The 13,375-nt window shown below is 45.2% G+C and overlaps 2 protein-coding genes across 3 annotated transcripts in view; both read right to left on the bottom strand.

Moving 5' to 3' along the window:
* INO80 (INO80 complex ATPase subunit) overlaps positions 1 to 1,770 on the bottom strand; it is a 60,766-nt gene extending 58,996 nt beyond the window's left edge. For both annotated transcript variants that reach the window (XM_071558414.1, XM_071558413.1), the window contains exon 1: positions 1,464 to 1,770. The gene's annotated coding sequence lies outside the window, so the exon portion shown is untranslated. The remainder of the gene's footprint in view (positions 1 to 1,463) is intronic.
* Positions 1,771 to 6,120: 4,350 nt separating this feature from the next.
* The window catches only part of EXD1 (exonuclease 3'-5' domain containing 1), a 23,390-nt gene continuing 16,135 nt past the window's right edge, over positions 6,121 to 13,375 (bottom strand). The window contains 3 exon segments of the mRNA XM_071559307.1: positions 6,121 to 6,291; positions 6,293 to 6,419; positions 12,716 to 12,906. Of these exon segments, the coding sequence (XP_071415408.1) occupies positions 6,121 to 6,291; positions 6,293 to 6,419; positions 12,716 to 12,906 (489 nt within the window).

Genomic DNA, 13,375 nt, shown 5'->3' with positions numbered 1-13,375 from the left:
ATGTGTTGGCGACATCCAAACAGGCACATCAGATGTCCTGCACAAATCCATGCAGTAGATGCATTTGTAAGACAGAAAACTAAAATTCTAATTATGCACATAAAGACATTTAACTATTAAAAAAAGAAATTTGACACAGGGACTCAAGAAAATGGATTTCGTCCCTTCTCCATAAAATCATAATGGTCTTTACTAATTTTTAATCAGACCTGTACTAACTTTGATTTTAGCTTGTACCTTAGTCTGTCAGTGATCTTAACCATGCATAGCTTTAGACAAAGAGGAATTTAACCCTATAGCTGTAAGAGGAACTTTAAGAAATAAACCTTGTTTAGATTAAAGGATAAGCTGTAAGAAATAAATCAGATACCCCATCTAGGTTGAGGCTTGAAGCTGTAACATTGTTTAGTTAAAAGGAAATACAGAGTTGCAGAGATAAAAGCAGTCCATTAAATCTGTTAAAAGTCGCCCTAAATATATTGCTTAACTTTGAGGAGGGATTATCAGTTGTAACTCAGAATATAAACCTGGAAACACAAGTCTCGTGGAACATGTCTTGGTGGAGTTATCCCCCATGTTCCCAGTGCTGAATAAAAGGAAGAATTTTACTCTATTCTATTGGATTTGATTGGTTTTTTAACTCAACTTGCACCATATTCTTCATGGAAAAATGAAAATAAACTAAAGGAATTCATTATTATCCGCAACACCGTAGAGGGGAAAATTCACCACACACGACCTGCAACAGTGCAGGAAAAGGAACGTGCAGTGCTAAACCCCGGGCAGGAATTGCATTAGGTTGTGTGTGCAGTGAGACAGGCGCAGGTTTGACACCACAGCTCTAAAGAAGCGTTTTGTGGCGTGTGGTTCAGCAGCGCGAGCACAGCGTGGGCACCCAGGCGACACTTTCCATCAGCACCGACACCGGTGTGGCCGTGAGCCCCTTCCTGCGGGTCATTCCCGGGGCGCTGGTGCGGCCCGGCCCGGCCCGGCCCCGCGTGCAGCGCGGGCACAACACGCGGCCCTGCCCGGCGCGGACCCCCGCGGCGGCCCCGCGCGCTCCCGAGGGTGACGCGGCGCTCGCGGCGCTCGGGGCCCCGCCGCCCTGGCCGCGCGCCCCCCGCAACCCGCCCCCGCGCGCCGCGCACGCGCCGCCGCCCGCACGTGCGCCCGCAGGTGCGCGGCCCCCCCCGCACCCCCCGCAAACCCCCGCGCGTGGCGGGGCCCGGAGGCCGCTCGGGGCCGGGAGGGGGGGGGCGCGACGGCTCCGCGCCCGCCGGTACCGCGGGGCCCATCCGGCGGGCAGGGCGGGGAAGGGGCCTGTCCCTTTAAGAAGAGGCCCGGCTGCTGCGGCCGCCGGTCGGCGCGGGGGGTGAAGCCGCGGCCTGCCCGCCTGGCGCCCCCGCCGCCGCCCCCATAGCCCCGGCCCGGCGTACCCTTGCGCGGTCGCCGCGGTGACTCACCTGGGTAGCGGGCCCGGCGGCGCCGCGGCGGCGGCGGTGGCGGTGGCGGGGGGCTGGGGGTGTCTCCCGGGCGCGCTCCCCCGCTCGCTCCACCCGGCCTCTCGCCCCGCGTTGCCGGGGCTGGCGCTGCCTGTCTCCTGCCGCGGGGCGCTCCCGGCTCCTGCCTCGCCAAGATGGCGCCCGCGCTGGTGCTGAGAAGGAGGCGGCGGCTGCGGGCGCTGGGACGGCGGCGGCGGCCACTTTCGCTCACTGAGAGGAGAGGAGCAGGGACACGGGGAGCCATGGCGGGGGGGAGGAGAGGCGCCATGCCCAGGCCTGATCAATCGAACCCCGCATGCCTGCCTGCAGCCCCGGCCCCCCGCCCCGACCCCGCCGCCCCGCCCACGTCGCTGCGGCCGCTGCACGAGACCCGCGCCCGCACTGCGGGGCTCGGGCCCGCACAGATCCCGCGGGCGCCCCGCGATCATCGATGCGCTCTCGCGGCCGATTGGTAGGGTCTGGCGGTGACGGAAATTGCCGAAGGTACTCGGCAGGGCGAGCCAGCGGGTCTCGCGCGAGGTGGGGCGTGGTCTCGCGATGCTGGCGCGGGGAAGCAACTACGTCCCGGAAGTGACGCGCGCTCGCCCTGGAGGCGCCGCTCGGGCCTGCCGGGGCCCTCCCGGGACCCTCCGGTGTCACCGTCGGGACTCCCCCCCAGGCTGGGGCCGCGGCCGTGTGTGTGTGTGTGTGTGTGTGTGTGTGTGTGTGTGTGTGTGTGTGTGTGTGTGTGTGTGTGTGTGTGTGTCCCGAGGCCGTCCCTTCAAAGCACGCAGGAGGCAGCGTGTGCCAGCCCGGCCCCCGCTGCCCACGGGAGCGGTGAGGGCCGGCGGCGCTGCAGCCGGTGCCGTCACGGTTAACACGTGGGGGCTACGTGCGTTCTACCGCCTTCGCTTTATCATGCACGAAGAGTTGCGTCAGGGGTAGCCCAGGACGAAATAGGCCTGAAGGTTAATTGCGAAGAGGCTTTGCTGTGTAAAGACGCTGTGGCCATCAGCTGTTCGGCACCGCTGCCCCCCAAACCCATTAAACAGTACATTTACAGCAAATCCTTACCTGCATGATGCCGAAAGGGTTTTTTTAACTTTTCAATTTTCATATTTTGTAGATTTTAGAGACACAGTAGATGTAATGCTGTAGATTTTAGTGAATTAATATTTAGCAGCTTGTAGCACAAAGTCCTTCTATCTCTACCCCTGCTCCAGAACAGGCAGCTAAGATCTACCAGCTGTTTAGTCTCTTCCTCAAGGTACCTGATTAAAGCATATCAGAAGAGAACATAAACATGGAGCAGTGTGACCCGAAGCCCTGGAGAGCGTCCAAGAGACCTTTGTGTGCTGAAGAAGAGGAGGTGGATGAAGACAGAGGGTCCCAACGACCCCAGCCCCAATTCAACAGGGGTGGGAACTGGGAGGGGACAGAGGTGGAACTGGACATGTGGACAGTAGTGATTGGATAGGTTATATTATAAAAGCTATAGAACTTAGAGCTTGTGCGCGCGCGTCGATGTATTCCTGGATGAGCGGGGTTGCTCGTTAAAGTGCCTGCCCATTATCTTATCTCCTACAAAACTTGGCTCAGAGTCTTTTTTACAGACTTCTACGGCAACAGCATGATAATCCAGATTAGTGCCCACAGATAAGAATCTGATTCATGACTAAGCTGTGTCCCTCCTGCTCTCGGTAGGTACTCCGTGTCCTGGTTTTGGCTGGGATGGAGTTAAGTTCTTCTCAGTAGTCGGTAGAGTGCTGAGTTGTGGATTCAGAATGAAACTGTTAATAATGTGAACACTCTGCTGTTTGGGGTTTTGCTAAATCACTTTTATCCGCAGTCAAGGACTTTTTTTTTTTTTTGTGCTTCATGGTCTGCCATCAAGGAAGTGCAGAAAAGAGAAACACAGCAGAGCCAGGACAGCTGACCCGCACTGGCCACAGGGATATTCCATGTCATGCTCATTATATAAACCGGGGGAAGTTACCTGGAAGTGGGGAGCCAGTCTGGGTTTGGGAAGAGTGGTCTGGCATCAGTCAGCAGCTGGTGAGCAGTTCAGTTGTGCATCACTTCTTTGGTTTTCTTTCCCTTTTTGTTATCGTTCCTACTTTTATATTTTACTTTGCATTCACTTGCTAGACTGTTCTTATCTCAACCTACAAGTTTTACTTTCGGTTCTCCTCCCCATTCCGCGGGGGTGGTGGGGGAGAGGAGGGCTCAGAGGGAAAGTGGCTCTATGGTGCTTTTATTGCCAGCAGGGCTTAAACCACAACACACAGTTACCAGGCACTAAAAAGACATCACTACTGCCCAGAAAACTTCACCAGGGTTGTTCTTGACTAGTGCTGGTACTTGTATCCCTAACTGCAACCGGGAATTGCATTGTTCAGGAAGTGTGCATGGTTTGTTTACATGTTAGTACCACAGAGACAAACAGAGTAGCACGACAAGGGCTTTATGGACCATTTAAAAAAAAAAGAACCACTTTTTCTCCTTTAAGAAAATTTTCAGTCTTGTGCATCAATGAGTGATGAATCTGTTCCAATCTATTTCTTTTCTTTAGAAGAGAAATTAAGTTAAAGCTGCAGCAATGTTTACCCAGGAATTTGCTACTTAAATGAATACAGTGGCACAGATGCAAATCGACTGTGAAGTCCCTCTCTGGAAATCCTTATCCCATCATAATACTGTTCCAGTCAGAGATTGACTTCCTGGAAGAGGTCGAGAATGCAGCTCAGTCCCTTACGGAGCAGGGTGGCCTTAGAAATTAGTTTGTATCCTGCACAGAGACACTGCAGACTAACTCTTTTATGTCCCAGACTTGCTGCCTTCATATCCCAACCCCTCTTCTATCCCTCCTTCTGTTATCTGATGTATTCCCATTTTCTCTCTCTCTCTGGTAACAGGACTGGGTGGACCCAAATGATTTTGTCTGTGGAAATAAAACATATATGCTCTTTATCTGTCTCTGGCACAAAAAACCCTGCGTGTTCCATGTTGTACCTCACTGATCTGTGACAACCCATCACTGCTTGGAATAATTTTGCTTCAGATACATGAAAAAGAGCAAAGCTGGCAACTTTTCTGGATATTTTTTCTGTCACTCTCAGAAGGGAGCAAGTCCTATCTGTAGTTTCAAAGATGAGACCTATTTAAATATTGCTGGTCTAGTACTCTGGAGAGAGGAAAAAACCCACGTTTCCCCTAACACTATTTAAAAGAAATGTGCACACATATATCATAAGCACAGTTACATCAATTCCCATCCAAACAAAATGAGCTCAAACATATATTGGCACATGCATATGTGCAGACATCGTGTCCCTTCCAACCTGGCATCAGTACTATTCCCACATGTAATGGTTTGACCCATGGCTTCCTCAGTAACCATTGTATCTAAGGAAGTTACAAGTATTCCACACGTGTTTTCCACGGAGCAGGGAAGGAGTGGTTGTTTTGTTTGGTTGTTCCTGCCTTGGCCGGGGAGCTGGTGGGAGAGCCTGGAGTCTGATCCCTCCGGTTGTTGGTGGTTCTGTCCTGGGCAAGATTGTTTTGTGCTTGTTCCCCTTCCTTGAGGTTTTTAATGGTGTTTGTCTGTTTCATTTGTTTTTTGGGGATTTGGTTTTGTTTCTTCCCAATTTCTGGTTAACCAGTCCCCTTTTCCCTTTTCCCTTTCCCCTGGGGGTGGGATCCTACGTACTGTGTATACAGGGTGGTTGTGAATGCTAGAAAATATTATTTCTTCTTTTTATTTAGTTCAGTGTCTTTTGAGTTCGTTTCTTTTCAGTTTTTTTTCCCTTTCCTTCGCTGGGAGAGTTCTGGGAGGGGGAAGGGGGGCCAGTCCAGGGTTGGTAACAGCTAGGCCAAACCTGTGACACCACATTTACAGCCCCGTGCCCAGATTGTTCTTAGACTGCAGTCTGGTTGGCACAGTGACCATTGACTTTTTCCATTCTTCCCTATTCCATGTTGTTCATCAGTATTCACCGATATGCCAATCAAAGTGTTCAATGTAGGCATGGCCTACAGTAATTTTGTCATGTGGTAGAATATTGGTTTTGCCTTAATACCTTATTTTGCTGGGGAAGGAACTGCTATACACCTTTTAAACCAGTTTAATTGCTTCCACCTCCCTGGATACACAGTTGCCTGCAGACACCCAGCACGCTGTGTCACAGCCTTAGCCACACAGCCTGGACGTGGCAGTGCTGACTGACAGCAGTGGTGGGGGGGTGCAACTTCCGCAGGATGCCACTCTAGTGAGAGTTTCACATACCTGCAACAGGTAACAAAAGAACCAATACAATTTAAGACATTGGTCTGGTAACAATGCAAGAAAAACAAAAGTCACTGTTTTAAAATTAGAAACAGCTCTTGGGAAAAATGGCTATCAAAAAATGACCTAGAGAAGAGTCGGACACAGCAGGAATTTCCTCCAAAAGACCGTCATTATTTCCATTCAACAGTGGCTTTACCTGTCATTGCAAAGCAAGGAGCTTTTGTTTGACACCTCTGAATGGGGAATAGCCCCTTTTTTCACTTGGATGTCTCCAAACACCCAATCTAAGCTCACAAGTCACAAGTTGCCTGTGTCAGAAACTAGATTCCATACAGTCAGCTTGAGGTCAGTTTAAGGTCCTTCTACAGATTTACCATGTGACTTGGATTTGTAAGCTTTTCTTTGAAAAAGGACATCCTGATGGTTGAAGGTTGTGTTTTGATACCCTCCTTTATTTGTGGGAAAGCAATCCCCATCACCTCTGTAGTTTCCATCCTTGTGTGGATGGTCTCTCTCTATTAAATTCCAAGGCTGGTCTCACCAAAAGACCATCCTCATTCATCCCGTAGTTTTTTATTGCTTTCTCCTTTCACAGCTTCTGGCTGTTTGCCAGCTGACACAGCTCCTCTGGCAGCTCCATGCCAAGCGGGCTAATAACGAAAAAGAAAAGAAAAATCAAACCAATACACACCATACTTTTGCTAGAACCAGGGAAGAGCTCCCCCTGTAATTAGCCAATGGGACACAACAATCACCTCATTAGATCTGTGAAATGTATCAACTGCCTGCTTGCACAAACAGAACCTTAGCGAGAAAAAAAGTCATGTGTCTCCTACACTTTCTTTTAAAGGCAACCCGAAGGAAAAAACATTAGGCTTTCATTTATTGTTTATTCTTTTATTATGAAAATCTTCAAGATTTTAAGTAATATTTCACATATGGGTTTTTAGATTTCTCCTGGTAAGCCTTTTGCACTATAATGTTGCAAACCCTAAAAGAGGTATAACCAGTTCATGGTTACTTGTGGAAACCACTGCAAAAGGCAGCTGTTCCAGCTTTTTATTTAAAACCTTCATATTCTATCATTAAAAAAAAAACACCTTATGTGGAAAAAAGCCACCACAGTTAAAAACCCAATGAAACAGCTTAGGAATTACATGAAGTGACATATGTACCTTGATTTGGTCCTGAGCAGTGCTCAGAATACTAAATTCAAGGAGCTGTTCCTTAACAAGGATTGCCATGTTCATGGTTCATAGGAACAACAAAAAAATCCAGTTGTGTTCTGCTGTGGAAAGAGGAATTACACATACAAGGAAGCTTTGGAGACAATGTCAAGACAACATAAAAGCAGCATAGAGTAAAAATTACCTAACAGCAAAAGGTCACAGAAACAGTGAAAGGAAACTGGCAGGACTACAGGTTAGAGAACAGAGACTATGAAGTAAGCATCCTGTCAGGAAAGCAGTGCCACATCCACGTGAAGAAAATAGTAAGGATGAAGATACAGAAAAAACAAAGGTCAGGACAGACCATGTTTGATAATACTTTAAAAAATATAGCAGAACTAATAAAGAGATACCTGTAAACATGAGAAGAGCACAAAATGTCAACAAAGTGATAATCAAAATGCAAAAGTAGCATACTTTTTTTCTTCATCCAGCATGAAAAAAATGGAGATTTCCATACCAAACCCATTCATTATGTACCCAAAATCTGTTTCAGATTGTCCCATAAATGCTTAATACTGATACTTGAAATACAAACATCACAGTGTATTTCACCTAAAATTCCTGAACAGCAAAAGACGCACTGGTAACTATAGTATCTTGCTTAAACCCTGGCTAGATGGAACCTGGTAAATGTTTAAACAAGGTCTCAAGAAATATAGAGGAAGCAACATGCTGGTACGTCAGATGTCTGTGTAAGCGCACCGGTAGAGACACTGAAAACAGAATGAGCGGATGTGATGCAAGGGAAAAGAGTTACCACAGTGTTTGTAAAGGGAAGCCATATCTCACTAACCTGTGTCTAAAAATTTGCACAGATCCAGAGGAAGGATAAATAATTTAGATAGGATTTCAGAAAAAAAACAGAGGCAGCACTTACTTGAAAACACCCCACCATCAGTTCAGTTTAACCAGAATAATGTACATCACCTTCCTAACTGCTGCTGTGCCCTGCAGTGCGGGGTAATCCATTTAAACCTAAGTTGCATGCAAATTCAGGCACTATGTTCATAAAGATTAATATGCATTGTGTGCAGTCCCAACTCACCTGCCAAATAAGAAAACTTCTGGCTCAGGCATGCAATTATATTGAAACAAAGAACAGAGTTTATGGCATCACATGTCATGAATGTGTTATCTGGTATCATATACTGCAGTGCGTCTTGTCTACTGCAGCTTTACCTTAAGTGCATTGGAGAAATCAACTCTGCTGCACAGGGTGTGCAACTCCCCTGTGATACTAGAGCTCTGCATGTCAGCTCTCACCACATAAACAAGAAGGCTCTGCACTTCTAGAACATTTGCTTCTCTACACTGATGGGTTCCCAGGCTGTGTTTGCTTCTTTGAATTTAAGTCCTAAACATAAGAACATGTCTGCATTTTCAAGTATCTAACAACACTCAATATGAATATTCAAGGAGAGTTAGAAATGTAGCACATGTAGCTCCTTGACTAGCTCTTCTCTAGTGACAGAGCTGCAGAGGCACAGAAACCCATTTTACTGGGTGTCTGCATCCACAGGAACTACTGCTGGCAGACAGTTATCCCAAAAATGCAGGAAACTGCACACACGTTCAGGGTGGGAGGTTTATGTTGGGTTCTTCCCCTCAGCAGTAAGGGGGATTATCGGTTTCTGAAAGAGGCTGTAGAGGGAAGCTGGGGGTTTTGATAACAAAGTGTTGAGGATCAGAGGTTACTGCTTTGCATCTGGTTCGTGGGTAAAAAGTCAGTTGCTTCGGAGCAAGCATCCACTATTCAGAAGACTCAATTACCACTTGCAGGTGATGATGACACAAGAAACCACACAAAGCGTTAACATACATTTCCCAAACTGCCAGGATCAATGAGATGCCTTTATTTTTGTTTTCTTCATTTTTATTATTTTTGTTTATCTATTTCCTTCCTCATTCTCTTCTCCCAGTACTGCATCATCAAGAGTGTTGCATTATCATTTTTTGCTGCTGTGGACCACTGGCAATACTTTATTGTTCCTAATAAACTAGACACATGTACATGCAATTATTCATGTCTGAAATCAAGCACTCCTAAATATGTTGATGGCCACAAGGATGATCTGACCCTAGAAGGAGCTATGCATTTAGCCAGAAAGTGATTCTGTTATTTTGCCACTACTGAGGGCTTGTTAAAAGATACAGAAACTTATCAGTAAGGAACAAGAGATGCATGTGAAAAACTGACTGCAGCAACTGGGCACAGAGAGCCCAAGAAAGGGTGGTGACAATTACATTCACGAGCCTTATTCACATTTGTCTTTCCTCATTCTCAGTGGATGCAGTGATCCATAAGGGTAGGTGAACAGCATTGGCTTTTACTCCATGATTATGCATATTCACTTTTGCTTGCTGCTATTTCCCATAGCACATAAAAGAGAGTCTGGACCTGATCTGCTTCCAGAGGCTGGATACCCTGAATAGCAAGAGAACAAGAGAGTAGGCAACTGCCCCAGTAGTCATTATTAAACATTATTTGTTTTTACTCAACATTGTTTGATTCACAGGCACCTCAGATTGGAAAGCTAAAGAATCTTTTTTTTCAAGTATATCCTGATACTGTTACTACACACAAAGGCCTTTGGCATTATGAACTGGATGTGGCAGTAAGCCAGGAAGGATTAGGTGGCTGTTTCCATGCTAGTCCATGCCAAAGTTCAGTGTTGTAAACCCTGATCCAGAGATTCAACATGTGACAGCTAGAGATGGGAAGGAGTGTTGCTCATGATTGAAACTGTATCTGTGTACTTGTTTTGTAAGTACAGTTTACACGGGAGTGTCTTTACGTTTGAGGGAATGGGTGGAGAAGAAAACCCCATCCTTCTAATATGATATGATGTAAGACCAGAGGAAACAAGAGCAGGCCAAGGGAAGCACAGCTCTGTTCATTGCTCCAGTCACACAGGACATACTCAAACACCTCTGAAGCCCAGAGGCACAATAGAAGGCATGTTTGCATAACTTTCCCTTTTTCAAAAGGCTGAAGACCTGGAGGGTCTCCTCAGCACAATCCAGGTACTAAAAAAGAACAGAGAAGAGCCCAAGGGAGGCTTCCTTACCTGGAGTAATGGAAGTTACTTTCCTGATCTGGTCATCTGCTGCAAGTGCCTATAAATCAAAGAAGCCATGGTAGCTTGGAGACTCCCTTACCTAGTGACTTTCATTCCCACAATTTTCAAGTAAGGGTTTGATGTATCACAGATGATTCCTGCTCACTCAGGAGTCATGTCCCACTTCCAATTTAGCAGCTGAAGTAGTGCAAGGTACCTTTACAATCCTGGAGCATTTATTAACTTTGGCTTTGCTGCAGTCCTGGTTCAGCAACAGAGGGAGGGCACAGTAGATACTTCAGGTTTCCAAGATTTTTCGCTGATGTGGGTATGTACTTCAGAATCCAAGGAGATCCATTACTTCTGCTGGAGTAGAGTTGGAACTGCACCAGATCACGTCTGGAGAATACAGTCATCAAGCACAGGAAGTCCAGTGTTGCTGTTTTTCAAGATCCTGGCCCCAAGGTGAAGTCAAGCTCATTGCACCAGACTGCTGTGCACCAAGGCCCAAGGTGGAGCACAAGTGTAACTTCTAACTGGTCACAGTAAAAAGTAAAATAGTCCAGTAAAAGCATTTTCGAGGTAACTTTCAACTGTTACTCCACAAAGTGTACAGAAGGACAGCACGGATTGTAATGGTGAATAACCTTCCAAATAACCATGAAAAAGCACCCCAATAAATGGGACGGGGTGTGTGTGTGTAAGTATCTTGACTGCTACTTTATTCAGAAATCAGATCTGGATAAAGGCTTTTCGATTTAAGGAATTAATACAGACTTAGCCAGAACACCTAGAAATTGCAGAAACTAAAGTTTTGGGGATTTTTCCTTGTCTTAAAACAGATTTAGCTGAACTCATCAACTTGCAAAGGATTCCCTTAACATGGATTACTTGCTGAGTGAAGAAGGAGAAGTAACAGACAAGATTTAACTATACCACACTCGATATTTTGAGTTTAAATATGTATTGCAAACAGATTTAAATCAAGAAGAAGCAACTTTTATCTGTGTGATCTTCTCACAAGATATAGAAACAATAGAAAATTATTAACAGTGAAATGATGGTGAAAATTACTACTTTTACTACCTAGAATTCTAAAGCAGTTGCTTCAAAAGGCAACAGCTGTAAAATGCAGGAAGTATGATTACCAGATGTCATATTAAATAGATCTTCAAAAAGCCATTTGAAATACCAAGATCAAATTAATTACTTGGCTAATCTTATGGAATAAATAGATTTACAAAAAGCATTGTTTTCAGCAACCTGAATACCACTTTAAAAATTCTACAAAGAAATATCCCAATGCAAAACAGAATTTTTACTCTTTTCACTTTAACAGACTGTTCTCTTCCCTTGTGTCATGCCTAGTTTTGCATATATTTCACACTGAAAACTCACGTGTCCAGCTCATTATTTTTTCATGAACAACCTTCTTTTTTTTGCAACCTTCCTCTGAAGAGAAAAGGTTTTCAGATATGACCTCTTCTTTTATATCTGTGAAGCAACTATGATCTCTTGTGGTTATCTAATCTCTTCCTAAATCCTCAATAATGGGATTTACTGCTCTGAGCTCTTAAGTAATTCCCAAAGGATTCAGATCTTCGCTTCAGTGCTTTGTTAAACCAGGGCAAAAAAATACAATTTCTTACATGAAGATGGAACTTCATTCTCTTTTCCTAATAAATATTTCAAGACATTTACAATTTCAAAAATGAGGCACTAAAGGAATTTAATCCTGTTAGTCCAGTGTCTTTGTGATGAATGAGAATGTTTGACCATGTGCTCTGCACCCAAATTTAATACCAACAATATCTTACATAATTACTGCAAGCCCTCATAAGACTATTTCATTGAGAGGACAGAGAAAGACCACACCAATACTACTGCTTGTTTGGTTTGCATGGACCTGTTCTTCCAGTAGTGCAAGAAATCAAACTCCTTCACCAAAAATCTCATTTCCCACACTTCCCACTTTAAAAATTAATAGGCAATTACAGAAGTGTCCACCATCCAGCTACTCCAAGGTATGTGGGTTCTGGATATACTGATTCTACATAACAAAAGATGAAAAATGTTACGTCACTTGATTTTTCCCCTTTTTTTAAATAGCAAACATGAGAATAAAGTAGGAGGACCAGGTAACTCAGAGATTCTTTTATAGAAATAAAAATCTTTGGTCAACAAACATTAGTCAGAAATGGCTAGTGCGTGCAAAACAGCTCAGCAGAAAAGATGACAGATTAGAACAAAAACAAGAAGTGGGGACTAAACTCTTTTACCAAAACAAAGCAACCGCATCAGCTCCAGGCACCAACACTTCACACCTGCCTGTCACTCTTCATGTCCTCACACCTGCACAGCCCCTGTTGAGCCCAGCAGTTCTGTCTCTGAGGAGAGTGAACAGAAGGCACAAGTGACTGTGCTCATGCTTTAACAGCTGCAACTCACCATCTACTAGGGAAACTTGAGGTGGATTCTGCTAATGGACTAATATGAAATGGAGCTTCTGCTGCTGCTGCACACAGGAAACAAGGTATGTAGCACACAGGAGGGTGTGTAGTTGCAGAAAACTGCTGTAGCTCAGTCCTCCAGAGTTTATCCATTAGAGCCTGAGATCAAATCACTAACCAGAGAGACAATCAAAGACATACCTACCTTTGTGCTCACAAGGTGATCTTCAGGCCAGTCAGATAAGCATTTAAATAACCATGTACTACAGCTGATAGGTCAGACATCAAGTTATCCATTAGAGATGAGTGGAGCAGCAGAAGGTACATAGCCTTCAGAGCCAGTGCTTTAGGCAGAGAAGCTGGAAAATGTCTCAAGGACTATATATCAGGACTCTCCTGTGTATCCCAATGCAAATGAAAACAGTTATTGTTATGGTTTAATCCCACCAATGAAATACTATGCAGCTGTGTGCTCACTCCTCTCAAGCTCCTCACAGCAGGGAGGAAAATTGGAAAGAAAAGGTAAACATGATAGGCTGAGATAAGAATAGTTCAATAATGGAAACAAAATAGAATGATAATGATGAGGATCATAATAACAACAACAATAATATATGCTAATAATAATAGTAATGATAAGGAGAGGGTAAGAGAGGAATAAACCCCAAAAGAAACCAATGATGCACAATAGCCTATCCCCAAGCATCAATTGTCCCTCTTCCAAGCAACTCCTCCAGTTTAAATACTGGACATGACATTCTGTGGTATGAAATACCCCTTTGGCAAGTTTGGATCACCTGTCCTGGCCATGCTCCTTCCCAGCTTTTTGTTCACCTCCTCATTGACAGAGCCTGGGAAACTTAAA

Source organism: Pithys albifrons, chromosome 6, assembly GCF_047495875.1.
Source record: "Pithys albifrons albifrons isolate INPA30051 chromosome 6, PitAlb_v1, whole genome shotgun sequence".
Taxonomy (NCBI): domain Eukaryota; kingdom Metazoa; phylum Chordata; class Aves; order Passeriformes; family Thamnophilidae; genus Pithys; species Pithys albifrons.
This window is presented reverse-complemented; position numbering and strand designations above follow the sequence as displayed.